At 34.1% G+C, this 23,979-nt stretch overlaps 1 protein-coding gene across 7 annotated transcripts in view; it reads right to left on the minus strand.

Moving 5' to 3' along the window:
• CDH18 (cadherin 18) overlaps positions 1-23,979 on the minus strand; it is a 992,712-nt gene that overhangs the window by 307,664 nt on the left and 661,069 nt on the right. For all 7 annotated transcript variants that reach the window (XR_008423672.1, XM_019450749.2, XM_019450750.2 and 4 more), the window contains one exon: positions 23,002-23,485. Coding sequence is in view for 6 of the 7 variants with exons in the window: in XM_019450749.2 (XP_019306294.1) it covers positions 23,002-23,229 (228 nt within the window). In the remaining variant the exon portion in view is untranslated. The remainder of the gene's footprint in view (positions 1-23,001; positions 23,486-23,979) is intronic.

Raw genomic sequence — 23,979 nt, forward strand, 5'->3', positions numbered from 1 at the left:
TAAGGGCATTCTGCCATACCATTCCACCACCAAGAGATCCTTAGCAGAGGGGCCTGGGGAAGACCCACTTTGCCTTCATAGGTAGCATCACCTGAGATGAATGGGGACCCTGGGGACTCCATATAAACTAAGCAGACGAAAAGAATACCACAAAGTCACTGAACATTTACTGCCACTAGAGCCATGGGCCATAAAAGTAGGCAAAAACCCATTTGCTAAACCTAAACTGGGTAGTGGTCTGTTGAGAAAAAAAAGAACATTTAAGTAGGATTCAGAGCCTGCAATAATAATAAGAAAAAAAAAATATCTGGAAAATAATATAAACTAACCCACTACACAAAGAACCAAGAATATCACAACTTGAATGATAAATGACAATCAGCTGATACCAACATCAATATGAACAGATAGTTGGAAGTATCTGACAAGGATTTTAAAGTAGCTTTTGTGAGAATGCTTCAGTAATAAATTACAAATTATCTTGAAACAAATGATAATATCAGTGAAGCATTTATTAAAAAGTAGCCAAAAGAAAATCAGAGAATCATAAAATACAATACTAGAAAAAAATACTAGATTGGCATGAGAATAGAGTGGAAAAGACAGAAGATAGAATCAGTGAACTTGCGGGCAAGATAATAAAACTCATCCAATGCAATTCACCATATCAATAAGTTAAAGAAAGGAAAAAGAAGAGTCATAAAATATCTGGGAAGCTCCAATGTCTATTCACGATAAAAACTCAAAACGTTAGAAATAGATAGGAATTAACTAACTTTGATAAAGACCGTATGTGGTAAATCTGAAAGTGTCATTATATCTAATAGTGAAGAGCTGAATTCTTTTCCTGTAAGATTAGAAACATGGCAAAATGTCATCTCTCGCCACCCTTACTCAACCTAGTACTGTAAGTCCTAGCCAGTGCAGCAAGAAAGCAAAGGAAATAAAAATGTGTACAGATTAAAGGGCAGAGTTAAAATCCTCCCTATTTTTAGGAAACATCATTATCAAGGCAGAAAACCTTCACAACCAATCAAAATATTAAAAGCTCCTAGAACTAGTAAAGGAGTTCAGCAAGTTTTCAGGACAGAGGACCAACAAACACCAATCAACACTAGCAATGAGCATGCAGAAATTAAAATTAAAACATAACACCTTTTACAACCACGCTAAAGAAAGTCATAAACTTAAAACTGGCACAGTAAACAAACATGTACAGGATGTTTTATGCAATGTATGTTGAAAACTGCAAAATGCTGATGCAAGAAATCAAAGAGTAAATAAAGGTATCATGTTCATGAGTTGGAAGATTCAACACAGGAAAATGTCAGTCCTTCCAAAATTCATCAGTTTAATGCAATGCCTTTATCATAATTCCAGTAATATATTTTATAAATATAAACATGCTTATTCCAAAATTTTATAGGAAGATAGAGGCCCTTCGTTAAAATAATCTTGACAAGGAAGAAACATCTTATCTTTGACATTAATGCTGCTTATATAGCTACCGCAACCAAGAAGGTGTGGTATTGTTTGAGAGAGACATACAGATCAATGGAATAGAATTGATGACCCAGAAATAGACCTACACAAATACGCTCAACTGAATTTTAACAATGGCACAAAACCAGTGCAAAAGAGGAAGGACAGCCTTTTCAAGCAATTGTATACAAAAGTTATCTCAAAATCGCCCTGTAGACATAAATGGGAAATCTAGAAGTATACAATTTATGGTGGGGCCAGGGAAGGGGGGAAGAAAATCTTGGTTACCTGATATTGGGAAAGGATTTTTTTGATTTGGCACCAAAAGCATGATACAGAAAGGGAAAATTTAATTAGTTGGGTCTTACTGAATTTAAAAGGTTTTTCTCCATGAGAAGCCTATGTGAAGAGAATCAAAAGGTAATATAATTACTCCCTAGAGACTGGGAGCATTTGCCGACTACATATCCAACAATGTGTCTAGCATATATAAAGAACTCTCAAATCTTAACAGTAAAAAAAAAAATAGAAAATGAGCAAAAGCCCTGGACGGTCATTTTACCAAAGAAACAGGCTGTCAATAAGGACACATAAAGTTGTCAAATATCGTTAGCCGTTAGGCAAAAGGAAATTTAAACTACATTTTAAACTACATGAGATCAGAAAGGCTAAAAAAATAAAAAAATAAAAAAAATTAAAAAAAATTTAAAAAAACCCAGCAGCACTAAATATTGGGGAAGAAGTGAAGAACCGAGTCACTCATAGATAGCTGGAGAGGATGTGAAAAATCACAACCACTCTAAAAAACAGTCCGGTGGTTCCTTAATAAAAGGCAAATGTGTTACTACCATGTAACACATCAACTGCACACTCTGGAAAGTATCCCAAAGAAACGAGAACTCATGTTCACACATGCACCTACAAATGAATGTTCAGAGAAGCTTTATTGGTGATAGCTCCAAACTGGAATCAGGCCCAGTGTCCCTGGGCAGATGAGTGGTTAACCAGCACGTGGCACACGCATGTAGGGGAGGCCTATGTGGCAATAAGAAGGAACAAACTAGTGACACGTGCACCAACTTGAGTAAGTTGGTAAGTAATCTCCAAAGCCTTGTGCCTAGTGCACAACAGTCGATCCCGAAAGGTTGTATGCTGTATACTCTCGTTTCTATGACATTTCTGAAATTACAGAAAGGAAGAGGAGATTCATGTTTGCCAGGGGTTAGAGATGGTAGGAGGGAAGGGGGATAAGGTGATGACTGGAGGAAAAGTACTATTGTTACAGAAGGGCAATGTGATGGGCCCTTGTAGGGTCGAGTTTGTTCAGTAGGGTAAATGTGGCAGCGGGGACACATGCACCTGCATCGATGATAATGTCTTTATAGAACTTAATAAACAGACATGCAAATAAATAATTACAAGGAAGTTTTTGGCAATCTGGTGGATTATATCAGGGTCCACATCCTGGTTGTGATAATACACTATAGCTTTCCAACTAATTACCATCAGGAGGTAGTGGGCAGACTTTGTGAGCTATCTCTCTGTATTATTTCTTACAACTATGTGGGAAGCTAAAATTATCTCATTAAAATGTTTAATTTAAAAAGCATACTTAGTTGGACAAAAACAATGATGCGCTCTCAGAACTTTAAAAATACTCATAGCAGATAAGAATCTGTTGTTGTTCACTGGGATGGGGTCGGGGGGAAGAATGTGAACGATATGAGCGTCTGTTTTCTAACATGGATAAATGACATTTATTTCTTCCTCAAAAATCATATCTTAAAGCAAGTGAAGAGATACCTAGCGATCATATTTGTCTCCACGTTTTTACCAGAATTGAGTATAAACTATGTTAGATATTAATTTCCACTTAGTTCAAAGTTAACAGACATATCTTAGTGTGTTAGTGATACAGACCTATCAGATCTGTGCTTAGTGTCTTTTAAAGGTATACTTTTCTTCTATTCTTTAGTTATAGATGTTGACTAAATTTTATAATTTGAATGTTTTTTTTAATTTTTTTAACATTTATTTATTTTTGAGACAGAGAGAGACAGAGCATGAATGGGGGAGGGTCAGAGAGAGAGGGAGACACAGAATCCGAAACAGGCTCCAGGCTCTGAGCTGTCAGCACAGAGCCCGACATGGGGCTGGAACTCACGGACCATGAGATCATGACCTGAGCCTAAGTCGGATGTTCAACCGACTGAGCCACCCAGGCGCCCCTATAATTTGAATGTTTAAATACATTACAAAGTATATATGATATGATAAAACATCTTAAGGAATTATGGAAAAAGAGTAGAACATAGAATCTTTACATAGTGTATGAAAATGTATGAAAATACCATCATTGCTGCACCACCACGCCAAGAGATTTTTTTTTCCTATTGTCTAAGAACTAACACATGGAAAACAATGAATTCAACATGTTAGTTAAAACTGGTGACTATGCAGTTGGCTCTGATAAAAATGTTACTGCCATACAGTATCTTTCCCATGTTTATATAGCCTCAATATTTAGCACATGTAAAGTTTGCAGACTGTAATTTGCGAGAAACATTGTAACACAATTCGCATTGTCCTTTACGTGAGGTTCCCTGAGCCTTTCTGCTCAAGATGGCAGTTTGAGCACAAACTTTTTTTTTTCTTCTCCTTGAAGACTCATTAAAGTATAAAAATTATTTAAAAGACTTAAGCACTATGCGAAGTACGGTTTGTAAGGTTTTCTCCAAACACAAGACATTTCAGTAGGTTCTTAACATAAATTTCAAATGAAATAATGATGATTGATATATAAGGACAAAGGAAACTATATTCTTAAAAATGTGAGGAGGGAATCTGCTATACCTGTCTTGTATATTTCCTGAAAAGCGTAGGAGAAAGCAACACCAATTAAAACGGAGGACGGGGGTGAAATGTTCTAAATCATAAACGTTATGGAACAAGTACAGAAAAAGTACTTGATATCGCCATGCAAAATACTCCACAGCCACTCATAAACCTCTTCCAACAATAGTGCATATTCCTGGAAAACAGCAAGCAAAAAGTTTTAAGAAAAACATAAATTGAGATATCTTAGAGAAAGAACTCTGCCAGCTAGTGATAAAAGTAGCCCAAACTCTGCCATCTATTTCAATGCCTTCTAAAGCCAATGGTAGGGTTTCTATAAACTAATCCTAAAAAAAAAAAAAAAGAAAAAGAAAAAGAAAAAAAAATTGGAAGTAATGGTAGCCTTTCTATAGTTGATAAAGGAAGAAATAAAAATGTCAGTTTTTATGTATGTGAAAAAGATGACCAAAGGAAAAAAATTTAAGAACTAATGATAAGACAATGTGTGGAGATAGAGATAGGATTATAAACCAGTAGATCTTCATATAACACAGTGGGAAATTAAAATAAGTGCAGTAATGTTAACACAAAGGAGCTAAAATATTAGATCGATTTTGATCTGTAAAGGATGGCTATGAGAAGGGACTGGTAAGGAAGAAGGAAATAATAATTTTGTTAAAACTGTTTTTGCACAATTTGACATTTCTCCCCTATGTACATGTATTATATAAAAAAATGAAAATCAACATAACAAAACAATAAAGGCGATGTGAGAATATGTAGAGAAAAAATACTCAGTCTCATTTAATCATGTTTTTAAAAGAGGAAGAATAATTTCACTTACAAGTTTTAGCATTATTCAAGTGTATTCAAGACCGTGAGTGCATTAAGATGGTCGTTATTTTACAGATGTCAGTTACTAAATCAAAGAAACAATTTCCAACACTATTAAAGATTTTTGTCATTTTGCTCAAGGTATCTTTATATACTATCAGCAAACTGAGCCTAAAAAACAGTGGTTCTAAATGATACTAAGTTAGGATTATTTTGGTAACTTTAAAATATACTGATATCAGGGTTCTATTTTTCAGATTTTCTGACTTAATCTGATGTGCAGTCTGGGCTTGACTATTTTTTTTTTAATTTTTTTTTAACGTTTTATTTATTTTTGAGACAGAGAGAGACAGAGCATGAACGGGGGAGGGGCAGAGAGAGAGGGAGACACAGAATCGGAAGCAGGCTCCAGGCTCTGAGCCATCAGCTCAGAGCCCAACGCGGGGCTCGAACTCACGGACCATGAGATTGTGACCTGAGCTGAAGTCGGCCGCTTAACTGACTGAGCCACCCAGGCGCCCCTTGACTATTTTTTTAAAACTTTCTACCTGATTCTAATATCCAAACAAAGTTGAAAACTATAGCTATGTGCCTTATCAGTATGTGTGCCTAGTAATATACACCAGATCAAGGCTTTGTTTGCAACATATAACCTAAATGTAGCGTATATTTATCTCCTTGTTATTTTCTTTTTTTTTTAATGTTTATTTATTTTTGAGACAGTGAGAGTGAGAGAGACAGCATGAGAGGAGCAGAGAGAGAGGGAGACACAAAATCCAAAGCAGGCTCCAGGCTCTGAGCTGTTGGCATAGACCCTGATGTGGGGTTCAGCTCACAAACTGTGAGATCATGACCTGAGCCAAAGTCAGACGCTCAACCGACTGAGCCACCCAGGCCCCCCAATCCTTGTTATTTTCAACATTTCTTACAGACATTAAGAAAAATGCAGCTGCAAAACACAGAATAGAAATAACTTAGATGCAAATTAAAAGCTCTTCAAAAGGAGGCTTTGGTCTCCTATAGCTGCATTGCACATTGACACTCCTCCTCCAGAAACATAAATATTTGTTTGATGTTGTTTGTTCAGATAATTGATATGTAATTAAATATTATTTTACTATTCTCCATCTCAATGTTTATAAAAATAGTAATAAAACTGGAATCTCCTTACAGTCAATTTAATTCAATGGAATAACAGGGTTCAAAGAACAAGAGTAACAATGGCAATCCTAGAAGGAGGAAAAAAACAGCACAAAGTCTTAACGTAAGTCGTAGAGAAGAAAGGAGTGTAATTCCAAGTAAAATACATACAGGTCTCTCTTAGAACATTTCCTTTCTGCTTACTGTCCTCTTATTTTAATTAAAAGTAGTTTATATTACCTTGAATACTATAGACGTGTTTAATACTTCCCATAATTTTGATATAACAACACAAAGAACCCATGCATGCAAAGCAGCTAATGAACTGAACAAGCAATTACCAAGCAGACAAGATGTTCCAGAACAAGTTTATGAATCATTACTTTTAGTTTACACACACACACACACACACACACACACACACACACTTCAAACTAAGTCAGTGCACATTGCTGAAATGAGTTCAAAAAAAGAAAGTGATCTCTATTCTGAGGGTTTTTTTTTTTAAATAGAATGAATATCTATCTTGGAGACACAATGCATAAAATAATGAAGTAAAACAAAAGTCAAATATATTAAACTTTCCTATACAGTTGAGGATTATATTAACCTAAATGCTGGGTATGTGTGTATGTGTGTGAGTGTGCAAGTGTGTTTTTTGTGGACCCCTCTCTTATTTTTGAAGAACTGAATCCTCCATTGTGAGATTTTTGGTGGAAGAGTGAATGCTTTTCAATTATGGAAACTTCCGGAGCCAGACTGCATCTCCTCCTTGGGGCAGCCAGACTCCCAGCACATGACTGAGACTGAGCCAACATATGCTCTTACCTGGAGTTTTAAAACTTCCCCAAGTGACAAAAAGACCAAGGGGAAGATCAAATGTTATTTGTCATCGCGTTATCAAGAACACAGAAGACAGCAGCAATGCAAACCCAGGGGTAGAAATATAAGTGGCAATGTTCTGACTTCACTGTCTCTGGGCATCAACTTGGCTGCATTTGCAGCCGCTAAGCCCCCTGGTTCCTGCTTTCCTTCAACACTGACTCACTAGCCTTTCTGACAATTCTTGTGATCTATCCACTATCCATCTGGAAAGTTTTATCTTTAAATTACTCACAGTGAGATTCTGTTGCAGTCAAGGAGGTGATTCACTAAATCATGCCTCTGAGTACAAGCACCCACCCACACCCCCATAGAGAGAAGTAAATTGAACAATAACAACGTATGCTACTTGAGATCAAGGAAAAGATAATCAGGTTTGGGGCGATGGTTCGTGGGGTTGAGCCCCGCATCAGGTTCTGTGCTGACAGCTCAGAGCCTGGAGCCTGCTTCAGATTCTGGGTCTCTCTCTCTCTCTCTCTCTCTCTCTCTCTCTCTCTCTCTGCCCCTCCCCCATTCACACTTTGTCTCTTTCAAAAATAAATAAACATTATGAAATGTTATTTAAAAAAAGAAAAGATAATCAGGTTTCACCTTACCAGTCTTCATATGTTTTTTTTTACATTACTAAAGTCACTAGACCCACAGTGTTTAATTTCAATCTTGATGTCTATATTGTTGTGACTTTTACAGAATCATACTTTTGTATATTATTTGTATATGGTTTTTCCTTTCTGATTAGTCTAAACCTGTACTGTTTAATACTGTAGCCAATGGCGACAAGTAACTATTTAAATTTAAATTAATAAAATATAAACATTCAGTCTCTTAATGGCACTAGCCACATTTAAAATGTTCAATAGTCACATGTGGCTAGCAGCTACCATAAGGAATAGTGCAGATATAAAATATGGTCAAAACTGCAGAAAGTTCTGTTGCACAGCATGTGTCTAAACCCATTATGATAGTTTGACACTTTTCTTGGTTAAATCAGAAATTCAGACTTAAGTTAATTGGCAAAGGTTGACTGTCATTAGTCCAGTGTGGTGTTTGAACAACAGCCCAATAAAGCTCAAAGAATGGGTGTATATATTTTCCATTAAATGGATTGTTCTTATTTTATATTTTTATGTTTTGCTTTGTTTCTGTTTGTCAGGTAAACAGTGTAGATTGTCTTCAACCACGGGACTCTGATTGATAGAGAAATTCACACCTCCAAATGGGAGGTTTTAAAAGTCCTAACAGGTGGAATTGAAAAAAATATTTGGGCACTTAAAATCATTGTATCGAGCTGCAAGGAAGGGGATCCTTTTCATCACAGAGCAGACACTGAACTGTTGGCTGCATATCTTAGGCCTTGAACTTGACAGACTTTACAAGCTTGCAGCTTTAGGGAACTGGTTAGAATCCTAATCACATCATTTGTATTTCTGATTCTGCCTCTGACCTGAGCCTGTTCTGTTCTTCAGATATGCAAACTAGTAAATTATTTCCCATTGTTAAACGAGTTTTTACACGTTTTCCTTCAACAGCCAGCAGGAAATTACTAACCAATACAAACATTGTGTCAATCACCAAAGGAGATGAGAAGAGTTCAGGGTGAGTAGCAGGCTGAGGAATATGTAAAGTTTTACAGGTTGTGGACAATTAATGGCTAAGGGTCAACTGATAAAAGCCCTGAAGAATTTGGATAGGTCTTCCACAAGTAAAGTAAGTAAATAATCCATAGATCACATTTATTTATAACCTTCTTCCTCATCGACAACTCAGTCTGCTTGAATACAGGCCCACCCTCTAGACACAACTAAAGTTGTTTGGGAGAAAAGAACCTCATATGTTAAAAAAACAAACAAACAAAACACACACACACACACAAAACCAAAATGAAAAATACAACTACTTTTTCTTTCAATTAAAAATGTGTTATGGTTATCTGTCTTTTTTAACATTTTAATGTGGTATAACTGACATACAAAAGATGTACATACTTAAATATACAACTTGATGAGTCTGGAGATAAGTATACATCTGTGAAAGCATCACCACAACCTATGACATAACAAAAGTTTCCTCCTCCCCTCTTTAGTAGCAGTAATTGTGGCGGGTGTGGCGCTGAGAACACTTCATGTGAAATCTATCTTCTTAATAAATTTTTAAGCAATCAACATAGCGTTCTCGTCTCCTCACTCAAACATCAGAGCTCATTGTCCATTTCCTCCCCCTTGAGACTGTCTCCTTCCTTATCTACGATGATTCCACTTCTGTTCTGTCGTCTCTGCTCTCTCTTTCGAATTCCATTTTCAAACCGTTTATACAGACCTAGACTTTTCTTTCCTCTTAAAAATTCATGTTCCCCAGAATTCCATTCTGAGCCTACAGTCCATAGAATTATCCCTAAATCTCTACGCCTGGCTTCAGTCACCATTTAGATTCCAGGGTCTCCCATTCCTACATTTAGCCTACACCCTTGAGTGCATTCCTCTATACCTGCTTACGTGTGTGCCCACAAAGCACCCTGGACATAGCCGGTTCAGGTTAACCTCGCTCCCAGACAAGATCCACTTTTACTCTTCAGCCCCTAAGTATGAGAACCTTGCCAACTATCTTCAAACAGTTTTACATCGCATCTCTCACTCTCACTCAATGATACCTGTCAATGCCGCATCCGAAAAAATTGTTTGGTTGGGCCACCTGGGTGGCTCAGTCGGTTAAACATGATTTCAGTTATTCTTGATTTTGGCTCAGGTCAGGATCTCATGGTTTTAGGGTTTCAGCCCTGCACTGGGCTCTGGGATAACAGTGCAGAGCCCGCTTGAGATTCTCTCTGTCTCCCCTTCTCTCCATCCCTCTCCTGCTTGTGTTCTTTCTCTTTCTCTCTCTCAAAATAAATGAATAAATGTAAAAAAAAAAAAATGATGTTTGGTTGATTTCCTATTCTGAAATTCTTCTGTGATTACCAAATTCAAGTTTAGATTGAATAATGGTAAAGCATCTTCTCTGTCTCCAAACTTGGTCTAACTATCTCATATCACTTCCCACTTGAAAATCCTTCAATTCATTCCCAAACTTCTGGACAATCTCCTTGGACTCTCCTGCCAGGACAGGTGTCTATGGCCCATCATGCTCTCCAGCTTCATCCCTGCTCCTTCTTTTCAACCTGCACTCCGCTCCAGCTACTGTTCTTACATGATTTTGAATGCTACATCTTCACTTCAGATATGTTGTTACTGAAATTCCATTGTTGGTCTTTGAACCTATATATTCTGCCAGTCTCATTTGTTATTAGTAGCAACGTATTAGTTCATGCTCTTTCTCTTCTGAGGATCTAAGTCAAGAATTTTACTTCTCTTCTTGTACCACCACCCCTTGTGCTTAGCACTGTTACTGCACCTTTAGCAATGTGATCCAATCATTTCTTCTTGAATTTGCTTCCTCTTCATGAATTTCACGAATTTCTGGGAATGCATCTTTCATTGGTATACTCTCCAGATCTTGCAGAGTGTATGGCATGCTGTAGTTTTTTTTTTTTTTAAACCATCAAATTCATGCTGAAGCAGTGACTTTTGAAGTGAAATATGATTCTGACAATCATTTCATTCATCTGCCTTATTAATGTGAATAATAAACTCTGTTTGGAAGTTTGGATTTACAAAGGTTAAACAATTACGTAGTAGGAAAATCAAGGCTACCTGTCCAAGGTGAGTCCCACCGCTGTCACTTATATATGTGTTACAAGTATGTCTCAAGTCCTCTCCTGATTCCATAACACATTATGCAGTACATGAACACATTTTCCCTTCAATCATTATGGGAAAGTAAGTAAGCAAACTACACTCTATTACTTTCTGTTTCTATATTAACTCTTTTACAGAAAATAAGCTACTTTTGATTTTCCTGGACTTCTTCCCTGCAATTCAGTTGATCATAGGGCAAAGTGATCGCTTAAAAACAAACAAAATAACACCATGCAATTTTCTCCTCAAAAGTCAACAATGCCTTCCTATTTCTCTAAATATGAATTATAGGCACCTGGGTCTTTCTTTGAATCTCAAATCCAAAATGTCTTTCCATGACTGGATCTATACATGTGTTATTCCTACACCATAGACATGCTTCCATTCCCAATAGTCATAAACACGCATACCACCAATTTGGACTGATTAGCTCCTATTCATTTTGAGATATCGCCTGACTATTCTTTCCTCAGAGTTCTTCTATCATCATCAATCTCGGTGTTACACTACACACGAGCACATTTTATTCCATAATCCTCAATCATGATTTATAGTTGGAAATGTATTTGTGTGAATGCCAGTTTAATATCGATGTCCTCCATTATATCTGTTTTGTTCATAACCATATAATCCATGCTTAGAATACTGTGCAGAACTAAGGACTCAAGAAATTTTGAATGAATGAATATATCCTAAATAGTATTCAATTTTCATTAAAATAAACTCAACTGCAATCAAACTATAGTTCTAAATGATGCAAATCAAAGAGAAAGCTATGAGTTTAGTACAGTTTGTTTTTTTAATTTATATTTTGTATTATTTTTAGTGTAGAAAATTACTTCTTAGCATATATTTTTTTAATTGCTGTGAATAAAATGACAAATCATACAAACAAAAATAAATATCCTAGAAGAAAGGAATTGATTATATTTCATTTTAATTCTTATAACGAATGCTTGATATTTTCTTGATGAATCTCAAAAACAAAAATAAAATCCTAAATGTATCTGAAGACCCTGAAGGCTCAAATTTCAAATTAAATAACTTTTCTATGTGAGATCCAGTGCAATTTAATGTTAAAAATCCATTGAATAAAAATCAATAAAATAATGGAACAGATATCCTGAGAATAATCTAATACCTATGTTGAAAAAAACTCATTTTCTTAGGGAAAATTCATGTTGAAATAAATGAGACTATAATTAGTTAAGAAGTGCTATCAGATTTTTAGAATGCATATTTCTACTCTTTCATATTTTGGGAACATTTAGATTAATATCTACTTCTGCATGAGAATACTGAAGCATGGTAAAACTAATAATATTATTTACATCCAGAAGAGATATTGAGAAAATTGCCTAATTCAAATATTTTTTTTTATATAAAGAAAAACCTGAGGCAAGATATGACCAAAAAATGCCAGACAAAGCTAATAAAGACATGTATCTTAATATAAATGATAAAAAGAATGTAAAAAAAAAAATAAAAGTTAAAGTATTATATGAGTGAGCTAGAAAAAGTGAAAGATAGTTTACTGGGGAAAAGGAAAGGATAGAGAACTTAGTACCACAGAGATCATATCCAACTAGCAGCCAGCTGATCCTTCTGGAGGGAAATTAAACTGGATAAAAGTTCTGGGGACCTAGAACTTACTTTTTACATCTCCTAAATATTAGAAGTCAGGACTTTTAGTCTCCTCAAGGTATAGAATTAGAATGAAGATATCTAAAGAAAGTAAGACTACAGGGGCGCCTGGGTGGCTCAGTCGGTTAAGCGTCCAACTTCAGCTCGGGTCACCATCTCGCGGTCCATGAGTTCGAGCCCCGCGTCAGGGTCTAGGCTGATGGCTCAGAGCCTGGAGCCTGCTTTGGATTCTGTGTCTCCCTCTCTCTCTGCCCCTCCCCCATTCATGCTCTTTCTCTGTCTCAAAAATAAATAAATGTTAAAATAAATAAAAAAAAAAGCAAGAGTACAAACAAACAACAAAAACCCTCCATGAAATGAAAATTAGACTACTTACCCACCAGTTTAAGAAAGTACAGGGAGGTTAATGTTCTATGAGGAGTTCATGGTTCTATTAGGAGTTCTGCAATAAACTGAAACCAAATCCTACAGCCCAGATGAAAGGTGTAAGTTTTATATTTTTAGTGTTATTTGCATTCTTTTTGTTGCCATTTTCATTGAATGTATAGACAAGAAACTGTACTTAAAAATTAATATTCATTCCGATTTATGAAATCAACTGGTTTCCAGCAGACAAAAAGATACATGGCTTTTCACTGATATTTCTCAAGCCAAAATCCCCACTCCTACTTATGCACTCTATTAAGGACAAATGAATTTAAAATTTTAAAAGGCATACTTGGATCAGAGCTCCATGACGGAAGGTAAATAGACAAAAGAAATATGCAAATTAATCAAGCAGAAAAATAAATGAGAAAATCTGAACCAGATTGCTAAATGAGTAGATTGTGACAATTAAAATACTAAGAGAAGAAACAGAGGCCAAAATGAAAATATAGGTCATTATATATAAAAAGTAAAAATGGAACCACACACAACTAGAAATTTAAAAATGTATTCAATTCATGTGTAAGTCAAAGAACATATTCAGCTTAGTTGGAGAGAGGATTAGTATGCTAGAAATAAATTTCACAGAAATTATATCAAATAGAGATTTCAGAATGAAACAAAAAATGAGAAAATCAAAAATGCAAAGAAATAACATACAATAATTCTGTAATTACATATAAAAACCTCCATAAACATACAACTACTGATTCTACATGATTGTGGGTTGAATTTTGTGCCAGCAAACTTCATATGTTGAAGATTTAACTGTCAATACTCAATTTAGAGACAGGGTCTTTACAGAGCTAATTAAGTTAAAATGAGGTCATTAAGTGGACTCTAATCTGACTGAAGTCCCCATGAAAAGGGGAAATTTGGACACAGAGATGCATGTGTAAGAAGAAAACCATGTAAACCTGAAGGTAAGTAGCTAAGCTAAGGAGAGTAGCCTACAAAAAGTCTTCCCTCAGAAACCACAAGAGGAATCACCCCTGCCGACATCTTGATTTCATACTGCTTGCCTTCAGGACAGTAAGACCACGCATTTCTGTGGTTTAAACTACTTGGTTTATAGTACTTTGTCATGGCAGCCCTTGCTAATTAATATATAGACTGAGAAAAATAGAAAGCCAAATAAAGAAAAGTAATCAAAGCTTGAATCTACAGTGAATCTACAGACCACAAAGAAAACAGTATAATCCTGAAATCAATGCAAGCAAAAGAAATTAAAATGATGGGGCACCTGGGTGGCCCAGTCAGTTAAGCATCCAAGTCTTGGTTTCGGCTCAGGTCATGATATTGCGTTTTTCTGAATTCCAGCCCCACATTAGGCTCTGTGCTGACAGTGTGCAGCCAGCTTGGGAATTTTTTCTCTCTCCCTTTCTTTCTGCCTCTTTCCCACTCTCGCTGTCTCTGTCTCAAAATAAATAGACTTTTAAAAATCTTAAAAATGAAATTACAACAGATTTCTCATAAAAAATAGAGTTCATCATACAATATATTCATAATAAATCAATAATGGAAAAACTCATTACATATTCCTATACACACAAAACAACGATTCAGTTAAACAAATTTTAACAACAAAAAAAAAAGAAGAAAAAAAAACCAAAAAAATTTCACTATTCCCACGCTAAACAGAAAAACAAATAAAAGAAAGATTATATTTATGGACGATAATAAAATCAAACCAGAGAGCTGCCTTGGGGGCTCAGTAAGTTAAGTGTCCAACTATGGCTCAGGTCATGATCTCACAGTTCATGAGTTTGAGCCCCGCATGGGGCTCTGTGCTGACAGCTCAGAGCCTGGAACTTGCTTCAGATTCTGTGTCTCCCTCTCTCTGCCCCTCCTCTGCTTTCACTCTTTCTGTCTCTCTCATAAACATTGAAAAAAAATTAAAAAAAAAAAATCAAACCAGAAGGAAGAAGGGTGGAAGCAATAGAGAACATAGGTATTGGTAAACCTGAATTAATCCAAGCAAAACCTGATGTTTGAATAATTGTAATCAAGAAAAACCTAGAAAGTACTTTTTTAATGAGGAAAAAGATATTAAACGATTGTAATATCAAAAGTGAAGAGCAAAGAGTGTTTAAACATCCTAAGTTCTTTGTATTGCTCAGGACTGCTGTAAAGGTATCCATGTTAAACTTTATGAACTGTATCAGTTCACCACAAAACTCCTAGGAGAGAGCAGGCAGTAATGCCTCTGAAGCCTTCATTGGCAACACTCAGCATCACTCATCACCAGGAACATGCAAATCCAAACTACAATGAGATATCACCTTACACCTGTCAGAATGGCTACAATTAAAAACATAAGAAACAACAAGGGTTGGTGAGGATGTGGAGAAAAAGGGACCCTCTTACACTGTTGGTGGGAATACAAACTGGTGCAGCCACTGTGGAAAACAATATGCAAGTGCCTCAAAAAGATAAAAATAGAACAATGCTACAATCTGGTAATCTCACTATGGATATTTACTTAAAGAATACAAAACAATCTTTCAAAGCGATATGTGCACATTAATGTTTATATCATCATTACTTATGATAGCCAAATTAATGAACAAGTCCAGGTGTCCATCAATAGATGAATGGATAAAGAAGTTTTACATATATATATATGTGTGTGTGTGTGTGTGTATACATATACACACATATATATATACACACTTATTTATATAGTATATAAGTATAGTATAATATTTATAGTATATTATAGTATTGTATAGTATATATAGTATAGTATATATAGTATTATACTATACTTAGAGGATATTATAGTATTTATATAGTATATAAGTGTATATACACACACACACACACATATATATATATATATATATACACACTCACTATTTCACTTAGCATTATAGTATTTATATGGTATATAAGTGTATATACACACACACACATATATATATATGTCTATATATATATATATATATATATATATATATATATATACACTAATTTCACTTAGCATTATACTCTCTAGATCCATACATGTCATTGCAAATGGCAAGATTTCATTCTTTTTTTATGGCTGAGTAATAATATATAATATATATGTAATAATATATATTATACATATGTAATTGCACATATATGTATATGTATTATACATATGTAAAATATATATTATTAATACACAATATATAGCATATATATTATATATTACTAATATGTAATATATTACTAACATATTAGTGGTTAGTAATATATTACTAATATAATAGTAATTACTAATATTAATAATATATGACATATATTATATATTAATAATGTATACAACATATATGTTGAAACGGCAAGATTTCATTTTTTATGGCTGAGTAATAATATATATTTAATATATATACATAATATATATAATAGTATGATAACTGTATTGTATATTAATATTGTATATTAATAATATACAATATATAGCATATATATTACTAATGTGTCATATATTAGTAATTAATATATTAATAAATATTAGTAATATCTATTACTAACATATATTAGTAAACTATTAGTAATATTAGTAATATAATATAAAATAATTAGTAATATATTGCTAATTAGTAATAATAATTAGTAATATACTAATAATTAGTAATAATAGTAATAATAGTAATAGTATAGTAATATAGTAGTAATATAAATAAAATAGTAGTAATATAGTAATAATAGTAATAATAGTAATAATAATTAGCAATTATAATTAGTAATAATAATTAGTGATAATAGTAATAATTATTATTACTAATTATATAATTAGTATAATTATATAATAATTACTATTACTAATAATAATTATTATAATTAGTAATATTACTAATTAGTAATCATTAGTAATATTCTGCTATTACATAATAAAATATATTATTATAGTAATATTATAGTAATATTTTGCTATTATATTTTGCTATTATATAATATTAGTAATATATTGCTAATTAGTAATATATTAGTAATAATACAGTAATATATGTGCTATATATTGTACATTATTAACATGCAATATATTATACTATTATATATGTATATGTAATATATATATTATTACTCAGCCATACAAAAAGAATGAAATCTTGCCATTTGCAAAGACATGTATGGAGCTAGAGAGTATAATGCTAAGTGAAATAAGTAAGTCAGAGAAAGACAAATATATGATTTAATTCATATTTTGAATTTAAGAAACAAAACAAATGAGCAATGAAAAAATAGGAGAGAGAACAATCGAGAGACAAAACAAGAAACAGACTCTTAACCATAGGGAACAAACTGATAGTTACCCGGGAAGAGGTGGGTAGGGGAATAGATGAAATATAGGGGCTCAGGAGTGTACTTATCATGATGAACACCAGGTGATGTATGGGTTTGTTGAATCACTATATTGAAACTAATATAAAACTGTATGTTAACTACAGGGAAATTAAAATGTTAAAAATAAAGTTTATCAATGAAAAAGAAAATGGGACAGTCATATTGCAGAAAGTAGTCACTGAACTCAAGAAGAAAAGTTTGATATATAAGGAAAGGGGAGTAAAGACCTGTTACATATATTAGATATATAAATAAATATATACTTTAAACGTTAATACTCACAAGAAGAATAATGAGTGATTTGGTGCCTTAAAAACAACTTGGCACAGTAGGTATATAAAAAGTAGAAAACACAGTAACATCACCCAAATTTGACCATCCCATGTCTTGTTGTTAGGAGGTAAGTAGAAATATTAAGTTTTGACATACAAAGTCAAGAGCACATGCAAACAACTAAGAGCAAGCACAAATATCAAAAACATACAACATAAAAACTTCTAAACCAGTAGACAGAAATGCCAGAAGACATTATAGTAGAACAGGGAACATAAAATACAAAATAAATTGCAAGTAATAAGTCCAAGTGTATTAGAAATCACAATACATGTAATGGAATCAACTCATTACTTAGAAAACTAACTTGTCAGATTGCATAAACAAATCAAAAGTTTACACCCATCTCTACGTGGATGACAAAAGTCACATATAGAATAGCGTTATAGTGAGGTAACAGTACGGAAAAATATTTGAAAACATTTTGACCTAGAGAAATGTGACACAAGAACGTTAATATAAGATCAATGCTGGCAGCATTGCTGTGGTGTGCTGGAAAATTCTTTGTCGTTAATGGGGGCCGGCCATTCTGCCTGTTACAAAATGTATAGCGGCATCTCTGGTCTCTAATAACGAACCGCTCGTGGTAGCACCACATCCCTGCTGGTCACAACCCCGAATCAGGTCCACGTTAAAACTTCCACAGGTGGTTGACCGTTTTTCCTTTGTGGGCTGCTTTTTCAACTAAAATGATAAATTCTAGGGGCGCCTGGGTGGCTCAGTCGGTCAAGCGGCCGACTTTGGCTCAGGTCATGATCTCGCGGTCCGTGAGTTCGAGCCCCGCATGGGGCTCTGTGCTGACAGCTCAGAGTCTAAAGCCCATTTCAGATTCTGTGTCTCCCTCTCTCTGACCCTGCCCCGTTCATGCTCTGTCTCTCCCTGTCTCAAAAATAAATTTGAAAAAAGTTAAAAAAAATTTTAAAAATTCTATTTATAATTGTGTTGACATAAAGATTAGTATAATACCAACTGAATAATATTTATTTTCGTATTTTATTCTGACTTGAAAATGCATTAAAACATTTTCTAGGCCTTTTAAGTATCACGAACCCAACTATATAGACGATTTAGGTCTGGCAAAAATTGTCTCTTGACATTACCAAAAGCTCTCAAAGATGAAAATCAGCTCACAACACTGACACACGCAGACACACACACACACACGCAGACACACACACACGCAGACACACACATTAGGGGCACCGGGGTGACTCAGTTGGCTAAGAGTCAGACTCTTGATCTCGACTCAGGTCATGATCTCAAAGTTCGTGGGTTCAAGCCCCACATGGAACTCTGTGCTGATGGTGCGTGGAGCCTGCATGGGATTCTGACTCCTTCTCTCTGCCCCTCTCCCATTTGTGCTTTCACTCTCTCTGTCTCTCTCTGTCTCTCTCTCTCAAAATAAATTAATAAACTTAAAAATAAAACGCATTAGTCATGGAAACTGAAATTTGAATTTCATATAATTTCCATATCACAAAAATCATTTCTTATTTGTTTGTTTATTCAAAAGTGAGGACAGAGAGAGAGAGAGAGAGAGAGAGAGAGAGAGAAAGAGAGCTAGAGGGGAAGAGGGAGAGAGAGAGAGAAAGAGAGAGAGAGAGGGAGAGAATCTTAAGCAGGCTTCATGATCAGCACAGAGTCTGATGTGGTGCTCAACCTCACAACCCTGAGATCATGACCTGAGCTGAAATCAAATCTAACTCTGGACCAACTAAGCCACCCAGGCATACCTCACAGACATTATTTAAAATTTTTTTCCCAAAATTTAAAAATCAAAACTAACAGAAACCCAAACTTGCTTACTATGTATGTAATACCAAACTGTGCACAGACTCAATCTGGCACACAGACTGTAGTCTAACTTACCCATGATCTAAACCATAAATAAAACTTTATAGTTGAATTAGTAACAGAACTACCAAACAATATTTCTCAGCTTCACCTTTAAGGAAATAGAAACACAGGGAATTAAAGAGACTTGCCAATCGTAATAGAGATAATAAGCAAAGAAGCTGTAACTCAAATCTTTGTACTCACTAATTATTGATATCTCATGAAGACATTGAATCTACTCCAATGACAGGTATTTATGGATGGCATAAATTTTAGAATTTGTGTGGTATCTTATATAAAATTATAGTCTCACTCATAATGGGGTTCAATCTGCATTTTTCATGTAAACATCAAGTTTTTATATGATTTTTGGAAAGAAAAAACACTATTGTTTTAAAATTATATAGACATTACTATATAATTTGTTCCAGGAGAAAAGGACTTACTTTCTAACCAGTGTGCTATAATATTTTTCTTACTCTAATCCTTCAATTATTTTTAAAATCTTTACATCTATGAGATATATAAAGGTATTTAACAATTCCTAGAGATCCAATACATGAGATATATTCATGCTAGTTATGGTATCTGATCTTTCATGGCCATTACCATCAGAAAAAATATGTATTATTAATTATCAATTATACATATATGTATATATAATTATATGCATGTATAATGATGTGTATATATTATACATGTGTATATATGTATGTATATATATTATACACATGTATGTATATATATGTATGTATATATACACATATATATGTATGTGTATATATATATGTGTATATATACATACATATATATATATACACACACACATAGTTATACTATTTACCATTAGAAATAGTCCTTTGATCATGGTCACAGCCACATATAAGCATCTTAGTAGTGAGCAATATATATTGACTACTGTCAACAAAATAAATACCTTCATATTAACTCAAACATTGATTAAAAATATTAAGAAAAGTATCATAAAAATATATAAGAAGTTGGTATATAAAAACACTTAGGAGCTTAACCCTAATCAAATGTCTAATAAAGCTGTTTTATAATGTGAAATATAACTGTAGTTATATACGATTATATTCAAGAGCTCAAGGATAATTTAAAATAAACTTACATAATACATCTATAAAAATACTATTTTAATACAAAAACTCCACTGCATGAATACTAATTATTTCTAATGACAAAACTGCTGACATTTCTGTGTCAGAGAAGGTCTAAGTTCATAATTTTCAGTTCTTTGGAGGAATTCCTTTTCCTACTCATAGTAATTGTAATGATTCTATTTTTTATTCCTAAGTGCTATGAAAATACATAGCTGTTTCCATATGAATGTATTTGTAAATGCGAGACATAAATTCACTTCTTGAAGAAATTAAAGTAATGGGACAACAAGTACTATTCCAAGCACATATGGATTGTTGAACTTTGCAGTCTTAAAAATCAGTTATATTTGTATTTTTATAAGGATATATGTATGTACATGGAGACAGGTGACTGGAAGAAATCTGTACAATTAAGTTAGAATTTCTCATAAAGGAAGAAGAGAAGAGAAGAGAAGAGAAGAGAAGAGAAGAGAAGAGAAGAGAAGAGAAAAAAGAAAAAGAAAAAGAAAAAGAAAAAGAAAAGAAAAGAAAAGAAAAGAAAAGAAAAGAAAAGAAAAGAAAAGAAAAGAAAAAAGGAAAAGACAAGACAAGACAAGACAAAGTGAGAGGGTCAGGTCAGATAGGGAATAAGAGAACCACATCCTTGGGTATAACAATTTATATTTGTCCACCAATACTAGAAACAGTAGAACAGATACCAATTTCCACAGAACCTCTACCAGCTTGAATAGCTTCACAGACTTCTACCGCCTCCTGATGGGTAACAAGCTCTCAACCATATGCTCATTGGCACCCAGGCCCAGAAAGAATGTCTGAAATTGATCAACCTAATAAGGCTTCATCTTTTACTAGATGAGGTGACCCAAGAGGAAATGAAAGTCGTCCGATCTTTTCCTTTCCAGCAAATTTTGTTTTTTGTTTTTAACATGGATTGATATGACAAGAAATATCCATAACAAAATATTTATAGTAATAAAATACATTTTCCTTTTCGGGTACTCCTAAAGGGGGGAGGGCATTTTTTCTGTTTTTTTTTAATTTTTCTTTTTCTCAAAGATAATAAAGAATTACAGAAAAGTATTCTGAAGTTCATAATAAAAACACGAGTTTCAAGTAATTCAATATGTGTGTGTGTGTGTGTGTGTGTGTGTGTGTGTGTGTGTATACACACACATAATTTTAGCACATTTGTTTACATCTACTTTGTGGAATACTTTGTAGAAATAAATAAATGATGAAGATGAGTTGTTTCATCTCATTTTAATATGCATATAAGAAAAAGACAGAATTGTTTCAGATCTTTTCTTATGTACCACATTCTGACTCCTCAGCTCCTGCTGGCTATGGAAATACAGCTGCAACCCAGTCCCTGTTGGATCAGGGGCGAAGCAGATGGTTTGTGATCCTGTACTGCCTACACATTAGGGAAGCACTATGGCTTGGATCTTGGATGCAGTAGTATTTTTTTTTTTTTTTTTTTTTTTTTTTAGTACTAACAGTGTTAAAGTGAAAATAAATAGTCAAGCAGGGAGATGAAATTCACTGAGCCTGCAGTCATGGAGATTCTACTGCTGTGCTTACTGTTTCCCCCAGAGGTACTGAGTAAACCAAGTGGCTGCTTCCAAGGATCGGTAATTCATCAGAAGGTCTCTCCACCTCCTGCTCTATTCTCTACCCTGGAGCCTGCATGACACATGGTGAAGCTGTCCCCAATTAGTGAACACACAATCTCCTGATTGGTTTGGTAAACCATTAAACTGTCTTGTATTTTCAAGAGAAAGGGAAGGTGGTCTAAAGTTATGACTATTTTACCAACTTCACTCTTTTGGAATTTTAACAAAACCTATACATCCTGTGGACATTTAATCTATATTTAAAATATATCAGCATTTTTATGGAAATTAATATGGGGAATGGAAAAAACATCCATGTGCTTTTAAAAGATGGCTTAGATTCAAATACAATCACTGTGACAATTAACAAAAATATATTAGATGCCATGAAATATAATAGATGCACATTGTTTCATGTGCATTAGCCATAGATTGAAACATATAAATACCAATGCACCAGTAAATGGCTTTGTGAATTATAAGATACCTTCATGATAATAAAGACAAAATCACTCAATTATGTGTTCAATTCAGTGTTTCTACTTTACACAAAAGAATGCAAAGAGTCATACGGTGGTGAAGAACATTGAGTTCAACATGTATGGACCAATGTTTAGGGAGATGTGACATGACTGGCACACTTTATTTTTTTCAATCATGATTTTGAACCATCCTTTATAAGTAATACCATTCTATAGCATATTTCCCTCTACTTTCTATGTCTTTTCAAATCCAACTCAACTCTACCCTCATCTTACCTCATAATTTCTTAGAATAGGAAAAAACAAACAAACAAACACTTACTTTTCCGACATATTGTGGATCGGGTCCCATATGTTCTTCTAAAACAAAGAACTGATTCCAAACCCATCCCCTTTTGGGACGATGGTGGACTTCGGTTTCACCTTCAATGTGTTTGGTCTGGTTTCTGGTCACTTTGATGGAGCTGTGGTGAGCAGTTCCATAACACCTCTGCACAAAACAGAGACACACGAGGACTGGACAGATACAAGATGTGCTCGTAATTTTCATTGTAAGATAGCTTTCCAGTTCACCGTCTTCTTTCTTTTCCTTGTTAGTTATAAATGCTTAGTGCGCATTCAAGAGAGAATCCAGAGCATCTTTTGGAAGGACAGTCCAAAGTAAATTGTTTAGCGTGTCCATGATTTAACTGCCCATCAGGGAAAGCTCAGACTACATTTACATCCTGAAACACTTGGAGAATCAAATCTGTACTTGTCTGATTCCAAATCTTCACAGTAAGTGAACACAGGCAACCATTTTCTACCTAATGGATAGAGAGAAAATTATATACATTACAAAACATGGTAGCTTTAAGTATTTTCTCTGAATGCAAATTATACTATTTTGTAGGCTGATGCTGATGTGTAAAGAATACATACAAATTCTTTTTGCAATTCACACAAACATGCATACACATAGTCATGCATAAGCTTGTATCCTGCATACATTTTTACAAGGATCTTCTTATCTTTACTGTTAATTCTCAATACTTAAAAACAAATTAATATATATTTATATTTATGTATTTCTTTGTAAATATATATATATTACTTTTAAAAGAATGTATATATTTGAATATTTGTGCATATATATATGCATATTTTTATATTTATATATTTATGTGTGTATCAAATCCTTGGAAACAACAGAAATGCAGTCCTAGGGACTGCAGAAATGCTCAGAAACCGACCATGAGTATGTGCACATTTGCGATATGATCTCTTCTAATATATGATCCATTAGGCACTCCTTACTACA

The sequence above is a fragment of the Panthera pardus genome, unplaced genomic scaffold (assembly GCF_024362965.1).
Source record: "Panthera pardus isolate Hobbes unplaced genomic scaffold, ASM2436296v1 HiC_scaffold_2, whole genome shotgun sequence".
NCBI lineage: Eukaryota > Metazoa > Chordata > Mammalia > Carnivora > Felidae > Panthera > Panthera pardus.